Genomic DNA, 15,954 nt, shown 5'->3' on the forward strand with positions numbered 1-15,954 from the left:
TACCGAAGTCTCAGGTAACTAAAGCCCAAATCACTGCTGCATTTAAGAGCACTAATTGCCATAAGTCTCTGACCCTCAAAACTAAAACAGAATAACAATAAAGTAAGCAAGCAGGGGAAAAAAGAAGAAATATGCAGAGAAAAATGAAGAGTGGGGTGAAATGATGCAGTAATTGTAACATCACTCATGCTTAAGTACTGTAAACTGCAATGTTAGTAAAATCAGTGTCAGTCAAAGCACATTTGGAAACCTAGATGGTGAGGACGGATGTCACCTCTCGTTGTACAAAGTGGGTAGTCAGTATTATTAGACTTGTAGATAGATAGATAGATAGATAGATAGATAGATAGATAGATAGATAGATAGATAGATAGATAGATAGATAGATAGATAGATAGATAGATAGATAGATAGATAGATACTTTATTAATCCCAATGGGAAATTCACAATCTGTGTACAATCTGTGTATGTTTTCATTCACTTTGCCATCCATCCATCCATTATCCAACCCGCTATATCCTAACTACAGGGTCATGGGGGTCTGCTGGAGCCAATCCCAGCCAACACAGGGCGCAAGGCAGGAACCAATCCTGGGCAGGGTTATTCATAAATATGTTCATTTTTCAGCAAGCATAATCAAGCATGTGTGGTGCCATACTTACCATTGCTTTCTCAAAGTTCCACAAACTTTATCCAAACTCTGCACAGGTGGTGGCATGGTAATATCTGAATAGGTTTGTTGTCTCTACTATCCAAAAAAGGAAACAAACCATGGGCAGGGCGCCAGCCCACCGCAGGGCGCAAACACACACACCCACCCACACACCAAGCACACACTATTATGGATAATTTAGAATCGCCAATGCACCTAACCTGCATGTCTTTGGACTGTGGGAGGAAACCGGAGCACCCGGAGGAAACCCACACAGACACGGGGAGAACATGCAAACTCCACGCAGGGAGGACCCGAGAAACGAACATGGGTCTCCTAACTGCGAGGCAGCAGCGCTACCCACTGCTCCACCGTTCCGCCCAACATTCACTTTGCCATTTTGTGTATTTGTTTGCTTAGGTGTTTTGTGTTCCTGTTACTATGTGGTTGCTAGGAGCTTGAAGTAAGTGCAATGAGGCCCAATCATCATAACAGCCATGTTATATAAAATGGCTGTGTGTTTAAAATAATGTCCAGAAAGTGTTTTGAAATAAAGGAGAAACAAGTGAAAGACCTGGTTCTTGATCAAATTGTTTTCTGATGAATTCTGGGTATGATTTAGTTTTGCTTATGATTTAAACCCTTTTGAACTTAGAGATTCAATGTTTTAACTGACAATTCTTTAGCTTAATTCCTAGAGGCATCTCTGATGTTCTGTTTGTCCTGAAAAATGAATCTGGTTTAAGATTGTTTGTTTGCTTTGTTTTTAATGTTTGTTTATAATTTAACTGTTATTTTAGTGACGTTGCGATTGCACTATTTTGTGCATTTCGTTTCCATGTTTGCCATCATGTTGAATAGTTTGAGTGCTGTTGCTAGATATGTGATGCAGGACGCAATTACAGCCATCAAATATAAGACTGGCATCTGAACTTTGATTAAGGTAGTAATTAATTTTGCGTTTTTTCCTATTTTTTTCTTTTTTTTAAAATTCTGTTACTGGACTGTTTTACCAGGAGTATATTTAATGTTTAGTAATTATTGATATCTCATCAAATAATTGGTACAATGTTCTGTGGGGAATCTTTAGATGTCGGGCATGCTATACTTTGTGGCATGTCAAAGAAAAGAGATTTTGAAGTATCTGAAAAACAAAAAAGCAGAATGAGCTACAACAAAGTGTTCATCAGCCCATCAGACTATTAATACTGCAAAAAATAATAGTTTTTCTGTAGCTAATCTTGAACTAGCAGGCTATTGTCAACTTTGTGCACTGTTAAGAATGGAAATATCACAGTGTATATCCTATTGATACCTGCAATGGATGCCAAGCCATGCCATTTTTTTCATTTTCTGAAAACTAGAATTGTTTACCTGCATCTTCTAAACAAATTTGATGAGCAACCACCAGAAGAAAACAGAGTGCAAAACTGACACAAGGTTTATCTACCTGGTTTATGATGTTCAACTTGTTACGGTCTGTTGTTTCCTCACTTGCCCACTATTATTCTTAATACCTTTTTCTATTTGCCTTTCTTGTTAAGCACCTTTGCCTGCTTGAATTTTCTTTCTTCAATCTTCTAAGCACATGTTGCTCACATCGTACAGTTTCATATGAATAATTATTAATTAGTCTAAGCGGTGAGCTCTTTACCTGAATTACATAGTTATTCTGAGTGACAATGTCTATATGAAATTCAGTTCAAGTGCTTGCGAGATGGGCAGTCATGCTTATTCAAATTGAATGTGTATAAACCAAACCTAACCAAACTTCTATGTCATGTTTCAAACTCAGGACTGGCGAATCTCATACAGAGATTGTTTTTACTGTACATGGAGGTACAGTAGTTATAAGGAGTTGGATTAAAATTCACACAGTAGAAAGTAGGAACACAACCAGTAATATAATTACTTCCACCCTTCCCGTTCCAGGAAGCTTTCTTATTTATTGACCTGCAACAACATGATGCAAGAGTTTCATCAGTTTTAAGGAAGAACGTTTGTATTTGCAGGACGGAACTTTTTTACATGTGGATAAAAGAGCAAATATCAGCCAGCGACTGCAGAGTGCTATGTATGCAATTTTAAAAAATGTAACTAATATACTGATAGCTAGACATGTATAGAACCAAACAACTTACATTAAGTTTTAAAGTTTCAAATCATAACCACACTAACCCCTAACCTTAATTTCTGTCCTAAAACTGTACAGTAATCCCTCCTCCATCGCGGGGGTTGCGTTCCAGAGCCACCCGCGAAATAAGAAAATCCGCGAAGTAGAAACCATATGTTTATATGGTTATTTTTATATTGTCATGCTTGGGTCACAGATTTGCGCAGAAACACAGGAGGTTGTAGAGAGACAGGAACGTTATTCAAACACTGCAAACAAACATTTGTCTCTTTTTCAAAAGTTTAAACTGTGCTCCATGACAAGACAGAGATGACAGTTCCGTCTCACAATTATAAGAATGCAAACATATCTTCCTCTTCAAAGGAGTGAAGCAAACAAATCAATATGTCTGTTTGGCTTTTAAGTATGCGAAGCACCGCGGCACAAAGCTGTTGAAGGCGGCAGCTCACACCCCCTCCGTCAGGAGCAGGGAGAGAGAGAGAGAGACAGAGAAAAATCAATACGTGCCCTTTGAGCTTTTAAGTATGCGAAGCACCTTGCAGCATGTCGCTTCACGAATCAGCTGCACACAGAAGGTAGCAACGTGAAGATAATCTTTCAGCATTTTTAGACGAGCGTCCGTATAGTCTAGGTGTGCGAACAGCCCCCCTGCTCACACCCCCTACGTCAGGATCAGAGAGAGTCAGCGCGAGAGAGAGAGAGAAAAGTAAGTTGGGGAGTTTCTCAGCCATCCACCAATAGCGTCCCTTGTATGAAATCAACTGGGCAAACCAACTGAGGAAGCATGTACCAGAAATTAAAAGACTCATTGTCCGCAGAAATCTGCGAACCAGCAAAAAATCCACGATATATATTTAAATATGCTTACATATAAAATCCGCGATGGAGTGAAGCCGCGAAAGGCGAAGCGCGATATAGCGAGGGATTACTGTATTGGTGTTAAGTCTTCAAACCACACTGAGCTCATGGCTGCATTCACAATAAGTGATAACCAAACTAAACCTTAGCCTTAATTTCTGTCTTAAAATTTTATTTATGTTATGTCCTAAAACTGACCTGAGTACATGGCACCGTTCACTTGTTCATTGAATAATAACCTCAACTTCCATCATAAAACTTCTAAAATTGTATTGACATTATTTCTTAAAACTGCACTGAGCTCATGACATTGTTAAATGTATTTGCCACAGGAAATTTTTTTCTTAAATGAAACATTTCCTATAAATGTTGTGGCACGCGGCTGGGGGTGGCACCCAGCCGGGATGCCCAGGAAGACAGGATGAGGGCTTATGCCTCCTCCAGACCACGAAGGGGCGACCGCCCTGGTTCCTTTGGGGGCCACGGGTACAGAGCTGGGAAGTTCAACACTGTGGGGGCCTGTGGTCACCACCCGGGGGTGCCCCCATGCCTGGAGAACCCTGGACTCCATCGCTTCCGCCACACCCGGAGGTGCTGGGGGGAAGATGAGTGGGGACACCCAGAGTGCTTCCTGGTACGCAGCCGGCACTTCCGCCACACTAGGGCGTGTTGGTGGGAGATTGCCGGAACACACCTGGAGCACATCCGGGTGCTTATAAAAGGGGCTGCCTCCCTTCACAGAGGGGCTGGAGTCAGGAGGAATACAGACGAGGTCGGTGAAGAGAGAGAAGGAGGCGGTCCGAAGAAGAGGCATAGTGTGGTTGGCCTGGACTTTGGGGGAGATTGGGGTTTGTGTAGCACTGAACATTGTATATAGTAGTGTAAATAAACGTGTGGTGGTGAGTAAAACATGTCTGCCTGTCTGTGTCCGGGGCTCGTTCCACACTGGCGTAGTCAGCAGGATGCTCCACCTGGTTCAAGGCAGGGACCTGCACATAAAATCATTGTTGTGGATGGCCTGGCACAGCAGGGGACCCCATCCACGTGCTGCAGGGGCAGCGTGCCCACAGCCCTGCGAGAGAATCTCACCCCACGGACCACTAACGGACTGTGGTCACAAGGTTCTCTTCTGGTGTGGCGGAAAAGCGACACTCTAAGGAGTGTGCTTTCGTGGAGGGCGCCCGGGACGACGGACTGTCGAGGAAGGCCATGCCGAGGCAGCCGCTTCGGATAGACGGGACCCGGGAGGTAAGTGCCCTGCTCGCCGGCAGCCAGCCCTTTGGGGCTGCCTTTGTTTTGAGTTTTGCAGGCAGGGACGACCTGAGTCTGCGTCAGTGGCCAAGACACACTGTTCTGGAGCGCTCTCCTGATGCGGTAGCAGCAGCAGGGGCTGCGGACAGGGAGATGCTGCATCCCGGAGAGCCAGCTCGTCACCGCATTGGGAGAAGGAGAGCCAAAATGGCCGCGGACCGGAAGTCCCTCCCCGTGATAGGCACAGGATTGGGCGTTGTGTCTTGTGTGCGCGCCGATGATTGGATGGAGGCGGGACCAAGGAATGCCCGACTCGTGCCGGGGGGAGACCCGATTGGGCTGGAGGAAGAGGCCCACAGGAAGCAGTCGATGTGTGTTGCTGACAGACAGGTAAGCTCACCGCCGGCTGACTTTCTGTCCTTGCCTGGAGCCCTGCGTGCAGTGGAGGAGTGTCTCCAGTCCGCAGGGTCGCTGTTGCAGATGCTGAGTACGCTCCGTGCGGACCTGCAGGAGCTGGAGGGGAGGGTGGTCGCGTCATTGCAGACGCTGCGTGCGGCGACGAAAGGCAGCGACGCTGGATCCTTTGGCCAGAGCTGTACGACAGGGAAGGTGAGTAGAATCGACCCCGTAAAGCATAAGTGAGATTCAACCGAAGGGGCCTGTGACATATGTGAACGGAACCAAGTAGGTGGGTCTCCAACAGCGGACGCGGCGGTGAAGGCTGTTCGCGAGATAAGGGGAGAAAGATCGAGAGGGCAGGCAGGACGAGGGCTGATGAGTGCCCTGGGTCCTAGCACCCGATGGCCTGAGCCCGCGGCAGTCTCCCGTCGTTCTGTATGGACGCAGACGGGGTTGGATCTGTGCATTTCCCATGCGCAGACCCAGACCGTCATGGCGTCCAAGAGTGACAGGAGGAATCGAGGGGAGAATGCCGGTTCCTCCGATAGGAAGTGGCGTGCTGCTGGGTGCACACGTCCAGAGAAGGGCCGCCCTCTGCGGAGGCAGAGGGGAAGCGCAAAGCCAGCGGAGATTGCACGGAAGCAAGCGGTCCCGTCAGTTAACCCATCAAGAAGGACACAGAACCCACGGAGGGGGTGCCGAAGAGGATCGGACCCTGGGTACGCAGTAGGACCCACTTCATTAGGGACCTGTCCTCGCAGGACGGACTGCTTCGACGGACAGGTCTTCACTGGCGATGGGGCACTGTGGCACGCGGCTGGTGGTGGCACCCAGCTGGGATGCCCAGGAAGACAGGAGGAGGGCGACCACGAGGAGGTCGACTGCCCTGGTTCCTTTGGGGGCCACGGGTACAGAGCTGGGAAGCTCAACCCTGTTGGAGCCCGTGGTCACCGCCAGGGGGCGCCCCCATGCCTGAAGAACCCTGGACCCCAGTGGGGACACTTGGAGTGCTTCCGGGTACGCAGCCGGCACTTCCGCCACACTGGGGCGTGTCGGTGGGAGATTGCCAGAACACACCTGGAGCACATCCGGGTGCTTATAAAAGGGGCCGCCTGCCTTCACAGAGGGGCTGGAGTCGGGTGGAAGACGGACAAGGTTGGTGAAGAGAGAGAAGGAGGCGGTCCAAAGAAGAGGCATAGTGTGGTTGGCCTGGACTTTGGGGGAGATTGGGGTTTGTGTGGCACTGAACATTGTATATAGTAGTGTAAATAAACGTGTGGTGGTGAGTAAAACATGTCTGCCTGTCTGTGTTCGGGGCTCGTTCCACAATGTATACGTTCTTGTAAATTTCTAGTAAAAACAGCTCAGGCTCTATCTTGCAGTCTAAAATGGAGTCCAAAGGGCATGAATCCAAATGTAAAACAAAAGCCTTAAAACATACTGATTCCATGTACTTTGAAGTGGCAAATGTTTTAATTTCAGAAAGCATATCTTCCTTGTTTCTGAGGCAGGTTTATGACAACAAAGAATACTGGAAATAATATATTTTATCAAAGATTCCTGGCACTGCTTTTCCTGAAGTAAGTGCTCTGTTTGCTGATCTGTTTACAGGGAACTGTCAAGGTTGGAGTTTTCATGTAAACAAGGAAGCAAAGCTGTAGAAAACCATGCATATATGTCAAATTGCTTATCATGACATTGCTTTTCTACCAGAATACTTTGAAAACGTGCACTTCCAGGATGTGAACATAACATGAAAATTTTTTACAGTTTCTTGCCACCCCCTTATGGTAATCAGATTAACCCGAGGTTACCTCAGCAGTTCTCTGAAGACTCTTTGTAGTTACAGGTTTTGTGTTTTCCTCATAAAAAAGAAAGATCCTTGAATTATTCAGATTTGCTTTTTAAACTAAAAAAGGCAGTTTTGCTTTATGAATCAATGGATAAACTACTTGCTGCACTACACTTTTGAATAAAGAGTGCATGATGAAGTTATACATAAAGGTGATATCCGATCATTAGACTAGCAACAACTGTCATTGGGATAAACAACATGGCAATGCAAAACTAGAACAAAACAGCTGTAACCCGCAAGAAAAACAAATAAAATAAACCATAAGGATGTGACTATCATAAAGATCTTTATATATATATACTAGTCATTTAGCCCGTTACAATAATGGGCGCTAGAACAGTAGTGCATAAACATTAGTAGGAACAGTCTATATTAAATGGCAAGGGACTTTGACCTCATTCTTTTTGTTGGTCGTATTTTTCTTTCTTTCAGCCTTTCTTTTGTTGATGTTTACTTGCTGAGCTGACTGTTCTTCGTGGGCTGCCGCCGTGTATTTTGTGTCTTTAATTTTCTGTGACAGTAATACTGTCTTGTACGGCTCTATTCAATAAGGGCGAGCTTCAAAAGGGCAACCTCAATTGAGTGCGGCGAATAAAGGCGTTCATAGATAATTTAGTTCAAATGGCTCTGGAATATGTGAAGAGCAACAAAGGTGCAGATCTTTATTTACGCGCGCCTTTATTCGCTGCGCCCAATTGAGGTCGCCCTTTTGAGGCTCGCCTTTTTGTGCGCGCCCTTATTGAAGGATGCCTGTGCACGTCCTTATTGAAGGATACTATCTTGTACGTCCGCTGGCTTGTACGTCCGTAATATACCTTTAATTTTCTCTGGCAGTAATACAGGCGTGCACGTCGGTAATATGCCTTTAATCTCCTCTGACAATAATACTGGCTTGTATGTGGCTGTAATATGCGTCACTGTATTGTGTACCTTTAATTTCCTCTCGCAGTAATACTGGTTTGTATTTCCGTAAAACGCCTCTAACTTTCTCTGACAGTAATATCGCGCATCATACCGTGCCCCGCGCATGCGCACTTCATCAGAAGACACCCACACACAGACACCTGGACGCACATAGGGATTTTATATATACTGTATAGATAATACGCTACCATGGCTGTTTGTTTGTCTGTCCAGGATTTTAAATCACCTGTAGCTCGCAAACCATTTGACCTATTGACCTGAAATTTGGTACACATATACTACATGACGTCTACTATCCGCTTTCGGGGTGATGATTGACCTCCAAGGTTATTCCTCTTTTTATTTTTATTTTATTTTATTGTTGAATCAACTATCAGCAGTGGCAAGCAGAGAGGCTGTGTGGCACATGCTTACGGGCTCCGTTCTCATCCCTACCACCTTCGCCGTCACTTCCCCTACCTCTTCATATCTTAAATCATTCTTGAGGCAGATTGAAGACTTAAGTGCCAGCTTAAATAAAAAATTAAGGAAAACATACTAAGTGATTGCAACACAAACACTGACTTTTTCAGTTTTAATGCGAAAAGATGCCAACAAAAGAAGAGAAGAAGCGGGCTGCTAGGGTGGGGAAAAGAAGAGCTGCTCAGGAAGCACCAAGCGCATCAACCTCTGAGCAAACAAATGCTAAATGTACAGAGAAAGAGTATGAAAACTATAAATGCTCAAGTCATGTGTATTTACTGCACGTTATCATACAGTGCACCGTTACTGGCATATATATATATATATTGTCACACAGATGCGCATGGGAGGCAGCTTAAGGCTCATTGATTATGATATATTATCCTCTGAACCACGAGTTGGTGCTTTCTCTTAATGACTTCTCTATTCCTCCCTCTGCTGAACAGATGATTGACAACCATACCACTGATGTATGTGGATGTTTAATGTTGCATTCAATGAATATTGTTTTCTGAGTGCTTCTTTTGTTAACTTGGTACTACTGTCACTATTCTGAGGAGACCTGCAAGTAGAAAATTAATTGTAGCGTATACACAACCGTAAACATGAACTTGGAAAAAAAACCCAGCCCAAATAAATAAGACATTCATGAGCTGCAAGTAACCATGTCGTAAGGACAGATGTGTGCTGCTTAGGGAGACAGGCAATATTCTAAAGAGCTCTGCAGGATTTCTTTTAAAATGGCAGAATCTCACTTTTTTTTTCCGTTGACAAAAAACTCAGATATGGCGTCTTCAAGCATTTATGCAATTTCAAGATGCTGATCAATACCGAAGAAAATTCTTAGCTTGGAAAATTGACTTGAGTTTTAAGGCTTTTATTTTACATGGATTTGTTTCTGTTGGCCCCAATTATAAAGTACAAACTTAAGCACTGTATTTTTTAAAATGCGTAAAAATGTTTCGCTTTAGAATACAATTTCACAGCAAATGAATGTACACCTTAAATGAAAAAAAAATCACTTCAACTTGGAAAATGAAAAACTTATTTAACTTCCATTCGAAAACTGCTGTCCTAAAACTGATCTGACATTATTTCTTTAATTTGCACTGATGTCATGGCGTTGTGGCTTTGTAAATATATGATACTGGTTATTCTGAGCAAGAAAAATAAAGTTCCGACCTTCTTGTCAGGGTGGCACCATTGGACCACTTGAACTTGTGGAAGTAGTCAAGTGTAGTTCTCCAGTATTCTTTTTTTCCACAGTGGAGCCACCAGAGAATGTTCGACTGAATTGCATGGAGTGTTCTTTTGTCTTCGTTGTGTAGGTTAGGCCAACACACTGACTGACCACAAGCTGGACATTCCAGATTTATAATACAATCAATTGATACCCCAGACAGGTGATCTCTATTTAACTAATTATGTGACTTCTGAAACCACCCGAGATTTACAGTAGGGGTGAATACTTATGCAATTAATTATTCTGTGTGTTATATTCATAATTATATGAGTCCACTTTGCAGTGATCTGTTTTCACTTTTACATTAAAGACTGTTTTTCTACCAAATTAAATCCACTGTGATTCAATGTATAAAATCTATAAAATGTGAAAATATCCAAGAAAGTGAATACTTTCTAAGCACTGTATACTTCAGTCTGTACTTGTCCCCCTGTATCATTATTATAGAACTTGGTTCAGAATAGCAGATGGTATCTACAATCAAAAACAAACATAATTTTAAAAACATAATTTAACTAAAAATATAAATCATTCAGTCTATAATGTCTATGCTTCAATCATGGAATATTTTTTTTCACCTGGCTGATAACTAATACGTTTTTCATCTTTTTTGTGATTTTTGCACATTGTATTTCAAATCAAGTACATTACACTGGTTCAGAATTCTCCCTGTCTCTCCCTCTGTCTGTACAAAACACGGTAACTAAACAATGCTAGACATTTTTTTTTCAATCATTCGGTGCTTTTTACCAGGAAAATAGTTTGTTTAATGAATTAAAAATTGAAACTGTTACAGGGTACATTTTAAATGCATCACACTTCTGTACTGGGAATTACATTTAAGTTGTTAATAATGGCAGTGAAGTATCTTTAGAATAAAAAAGAGACAGGGAGAGAGAGAGAGAGAGAGAGAGAGAGAGAGAGAGAGAGAGAGAGAGAGAGAGAGAGAGTATACAGTATATATATAGTATTTATATAGAATATAATGCATAACAACGCACAGCAGCCTGCTGCAACAATGCAATGCTTACTATGTATCTCTTTGTTTGTAAGGTTTGCCTTTTCAGCTCCTGTTCTTGGACGACCTGTTTGTAATATTCAAGAACAATTTGAACTAAATGGACTATATAAAAAGGGTGACATCATTTTAGGTGGTATTTTTGAAATAAGCTTTGAAGTGATTATGACTGACCTGTCTTTTAAGTTTAAACCTCAACAATGGAAATGTGAAAGGTAAGTGATGTTAATGACATGTTTAGTTTTAAGTCACTAAATATGTTTCAACAATGCAAGCAATGCAAAATTAATGTTGAATTGCCTAAAGATGAGAAATATTTCAAAATGTGCTGAAACTGAATAATTTACAACTTATTTTTCTGATTAACTTTTATATATGTATACCTTTAGAGGTTATTTTAATTCAGCTATTATAATTTTAAAAATTTTCACTGAAAACAAAATGTGCGTGGATTGATGTGTTTCACAAATGAACATTACTGAACTTTTTGTTTTGTTTTGTTTTGAAAAGATTGGAGTTATCTGTGTTTCAGTGGGCACAGACAATGATATTTGCTATTGAAGAAATCAACAGGAATGAGAACATTCTTCCAAATGTAACTCTGGGTTACAGAATTTATGACAACTGTGTGAAGCTGCCTGTGGCCCTGAGAGTGGCAGCTGCTCTCATTAGTGGAAACACCGAAGTCGCTGGTGGATCTGACTGTGAGGGGACTCCTCCTGTCATTGCTATCATAGGGGACCCCGTGTCGACACATTCAATTGCAATATCAAGGATGCTTAGTCTTTTCCAGATGCCTATGGTACAGTTTTGTTATTACATTTTCTGTGACTGGATGACAATTATTTATGTAATGAACACTCACAGATTAAGTGGTAGGGAAAATTCATAAATTATGTATGAAGATAATAGAGATATTACTGTATACTGTTAAGTTACAGTATAAATAAATGAAACAAATAAATGATATAAAATCTGTTCAGTAGAATGCATAACTTTAATTCAATTAATATAATTTGTAAATATTTAACAGAGTATATTTGCTTTACTAGTTTATAAGACAGTGCTTAGAATTTCACAATAGCAGAGAATAAACTACAAAACTCTACAATAACTATTAAATATACTCATATATTGTTTAAGATCTTGCTTCATATGGATTCTTTATACATTTTCCTTTAATTTACCATACGTTTTATTTACACATTTCTCTCATTGCAGTAATCATAGATTATGTGACCTGCTCACATAATCCAAAACTCGGCAACTTTGACTAGATATTCATGTTAATTTTTTCCCTTGTTGTTTCTAAAGGTGAGTTACTCTGCTTCCTGTTCCTGCTTAAGCAACAAACAAGAATTTCCTACATTCTTTAGAACAATTCCCAGTGATGCATTTCAGGTGAAAGCAATGGTAGAAATCATTAAACATTATGGATGGACGTGGGTTGGAGCTATAGCAAGCGATGATGATTACGGACAAAATGCAATTAAAATCTTTCAAGAGGACGTCAAAGCATTTGGATGTATAGCCTTTTCAGAAACCATCCATAAAGTCAGTGAAAAGGATGATGTTCTTCAAATAGTGAAAGTGATTAAAAATTCATCTGCAAAAGTTATTGTGTCATTCTCATCAGAGGTAGAATTAAAAGCTCTGATGGATGAGATTGTAAGACAAAACATTACAGGCAGGCAGTGGATTGCCAGTGAAGGGTGGAGCACCGCTGGTGCTTTAGTTATTAATAAGAACTATGCATCATTTGGTGGCACAATAGGGATAGCATTTCGGAGAGGAAAAATCCAAGGTCTGCAAGATTTTCTTCTCCAGATTCATCTTGATTTTGATCCCAAAAACAATTTAGTGGTACAGTTTTGGGAAACTATCTTTCAATGTAAATTTGAAGAAAATATGTCAAATCTTTCACTTAATGTAAAATTATGTTCTGGACATGAGAATATTAAAAGCACCAATACAGCTTATAGTGATGTATCAGATTTACGAAACGCCTATAATGTTTATAAGGCAGTTTACGCTGTAGCACATGCCCTTGACAACATGATGAGGTGTGTGGATAAAAGTGGACCATTTGCTAACAATGTCTGTGCAGATATTCAAAATGTGCAGCCATGGCAGGTGACAATTTATTATTTCAGTTTTATATTTATTTACTTTATATGCTTAAAATGACTTGTAAAATGGCACTATATCATAAACATCTAAAATGTAATTTCTATTATAATATGAAGAGCATTTCCACATACATATTAATTCATTTTTAAAATGTTTCCTTTTTCTGCAGCTGTTACATTATCTTAAAAATATTGATTTCATTAATTCTTTGGGGGAAAGAGTGGCTTTTGATGAAAATGGTGATGCAGTTGCTGTGTATGACATCGTGAACTGGCAACTGAATGATAATGGAACTTTGATAGCCAAAAATGTTGGTATCTTTAGTAAATTAGGCACTGCTGGGCAGATGGTCACACTCGCAGAGAATGAAATATTTTGGAACTTTGAATCTAAAAAAGTACAGTATTATATTTCATTTTTATTTCACTACTTTTTTAAAGTTATAAATATGTCATACATAAAGGGAATAAACTTTAAATCACTCACACTTTTATACCTGTATACATTGAACTGGTGGCATAAACTTCAGACGTGTTTTCATTAATTGGCTATAATTATAGAAAAAAATGCTCATTTTTTTCAGTCCTACTTGATACCGTAACAGCATAGTCATCCATCCATCCATTTTCCAACCCGCTGAATCCAAACACAGGGTCACGGGGGTCTGCTGGAGTCAATCCCAGCCAACACAGGGCACAAGGCAGAAACCAATCCTGGGCAGGGTGCCAACCCACCGCAGGACACACACAAACACACCCACACACCAAGCGCACACTAGGGCTAAGTTAGAATCGCCAATCCACCTAACCTGCATGTCTTTGGACTGTGGGAGGAAACCGGAGCGCCCGGAGGAAACCCACACAGACACGGGGAGAACATGCAAACTCCACACAGGGAGGACCCGGGAAGCGAACCCAGGTCCCCAGGTCTCCCAACTGCGAGGCAGCAGCGCTACCCACTGCGCCACCCAGCATAGTCATAACAAATAAAATTTAATTGATCTCTATTTATAAAAATGTTTTTTTAATAATTATTACTGGTCACTGTTGCATAAAATAAAGAGCTGTATGTCACATATACAAGATAAAACATTTACTTTACAAATTATCTTTCTATTTACAGGCATAATAAATCATGAACATGTATTAATTATTTACTGTAATTTCACTAGGTTCCCGAATCTGTCTGCAGCAGCAACTGTCAACCTGGCACACGAAAGGCCACAAGGAAAGGCCAGCCAATCTGCTGTTTCGATTGTATACCATGTGCAGATGGAGAAATTAGCAGTGAAATAAGTATATTACTTTACAGTACAGCTCATCTTCTAAATCATTAATAAGCCAGAATGTTTTATTATAGTTATTAACATTAATAAATAGAAACATGGACCGTATTTATTGGTATATAGTCATTTTGCTTTGATTAGCAAGTCTGTTCCACCAAGTACCAGCAACAAATGTTATTTTCTCATATAATGTCTCGAAAATATGTAAGATTTTTAAAAAATAATTCCAAACAATTTATATAGTGTTGTATGTGAATACATTGAATTTTATTAAAATTCCATGTTCGTGACAGCTATTAGCAAATAAGCAACAAACCTCCTAATTTCATACTTTTTCTTTAGGTGTCATACTGATTAAGTAATAATGTTATGTTTCTACTGATTGTTCAGTTTTGGTTTAATTAAGAAAATATGTACTTTATACACATACATTTATACTGTATATTTATGAATGAAATTTTTATACTTAGTATTAAGGATACATTAGAAATTGAACACACACACTGCATATTAAAGTCTAACATATATAATACAACCAGTAGCATTACATGCAATCCAGTAGACACATAAGTAATTTGAATGTGCTTCAATTAATATTAGTGCTATATAAATGTAAAGAATTATTATTAATATTACTAACAATTTGATTCAGCTGTTTTAACAAGGTCTGGAAATGCTTTAAAAATATTGAGTAGCTACTGAAAAGTGCACTTCTTCTACAGTAGTATGTAGTGATAAATGAAGAACCACTGTATTTGTGACAATGACATTGACACCTTTGCTGGTGTAAAATTCTAGAGATAAGTGTAATGGTTTCTTTCTTTTCTTTAGATTCCCCTGAATGTGTTCAGTGTGCTCCTGAATTCTGGTCAAATCAAGAAAAAACACAGTGTATTTTAAAAGATATCGAGTTTCTTTCCTATGAAGATGCAATGGGAATTACATTAACAACTGTTGCCTTGTCTGGTGCCTTTTTGTCTACTGGGGTTTTAACCATTTTCATACACTTCAGAAACAGCCCAGTTGTAAAAGCCAACAATTCTGAACTGAGTTTCCTTTTGTTGGTATCTTTAACGATGTGTTTCCTTTGTGCATTATGCTTCATCGGAAAACCTACAGATCTGACTTGCATGGTAATGCATGTGGCATTTGGAATCAGCTTTGTACTTTGTATTGCTTGCATTCTTGTAAAAACTATTGTTGTGATTGTTGCTTTTAGAGCCACGCTACCTGGCAATAATATGATGAAGTGGTTCGGGACCACCCAGCAGAGAGGCACTGTTTTCTTGTTCACTTTCATCCAGTCAATTATATGCACTATTTGGCTGATCACTGCACCACCCTTTCCAAAGAAAAATACCCAATATCAGAATTCTAAGATTATTTACGAATGCAATATAGGCTCGCTGGTAGGCTTCAGCTGTTTACTAGGATACATAGGCATGCTGGCTGCTGCTTGCTTCCTGTTGGCTTTCCTGGCAAGAAACTTACCAGACACCTTTAATGAAGCTAAATTCATCACATTTAGCATGTTGGTCTTCTGTGCAGTATGGCTTACCTTCATACCTGCATATATCAGCTCTCCTGGAAAATACACAGTAGCTGTTGAAATATTTGCAATTTTAGCATCTAGCTTTGGCCTCTTGTTTGCAATATTTATCCCAAAATGCTACATCATTCTACTGAAGCCAGAGAAAAATACAAAAAAAGCATTATTAGGTCGAGGGCTTCCCAAAAAGTAG

General features: G+C 40.5%; 1 protein-coding gene across 1 annotated transcript; it reads left to right on the forward strand.

The window, feature by feature from the left end:
• Positions 1–10,787: 10,787 nt before the first annotated feature.
• On the forward strand, positions 10,788–15,954 carry LOC114643191 (extracellular calcium-sensing receptor-like). Its single transcript, XM_028791861.2, has 6 exons — positions 10,788–11,012; positions 11,308–11,599; positions 12,112–12,930; positions 13,097–13,324; positions 14,099–14,222; positions 15,044–15,954. The coding sequence occupies exons 1-6, from the start codon at positions 10,798–10,800 to the stop codon at positions 15,952–15,954; spliced, it is 2,589 nt and encodes an 862-aa protein (XP_028647694.2). The 5' UTR covers positions 10,788–10,797.

The sequence above is a fragment of the Erpetoichthys calabaricus genome, chromosome 2 (assembly GCF_900747795.2).
Source record: "Erpetoichthys calabaricus chromosome 2, fErpCal1.3, whole genome shotgun sequence".
In the NCBI taxonomy this organism is placed as follows: domain Eukaryota; kingdom Metazoa; phylum Chordata; class Cladistia; order Polypteriformes; family Polypteridae; genus Erpetoichthys; species Erpetoichthys calabaricus.

Excerpts from the sequence above, each read along its gene's own strand:
- LOC114643191 (XM_028791861.2), top strand. The coding sequence starts at position 10,798 with ATGCAATGCTTACTATGTATCTCTTTGTTTGTAAGGTTTGCCTTTTCA. Across the intron at positions 12,931-13,096 it reads AAAATGTGCAGCCATGGCAG|CTGTTACATTATCTTAAAAA; the intron begins GTGACAATTTAT and ends CTTTTTCTGCAG. Across the intron at positions 14,223-15,043 it reads AGAAATTAGCAGTGAAATAA|ATTCCCCTGAATGTGTTCAG; the intron begins GTATATTACTTT and ends TCTTTTCTTTAG.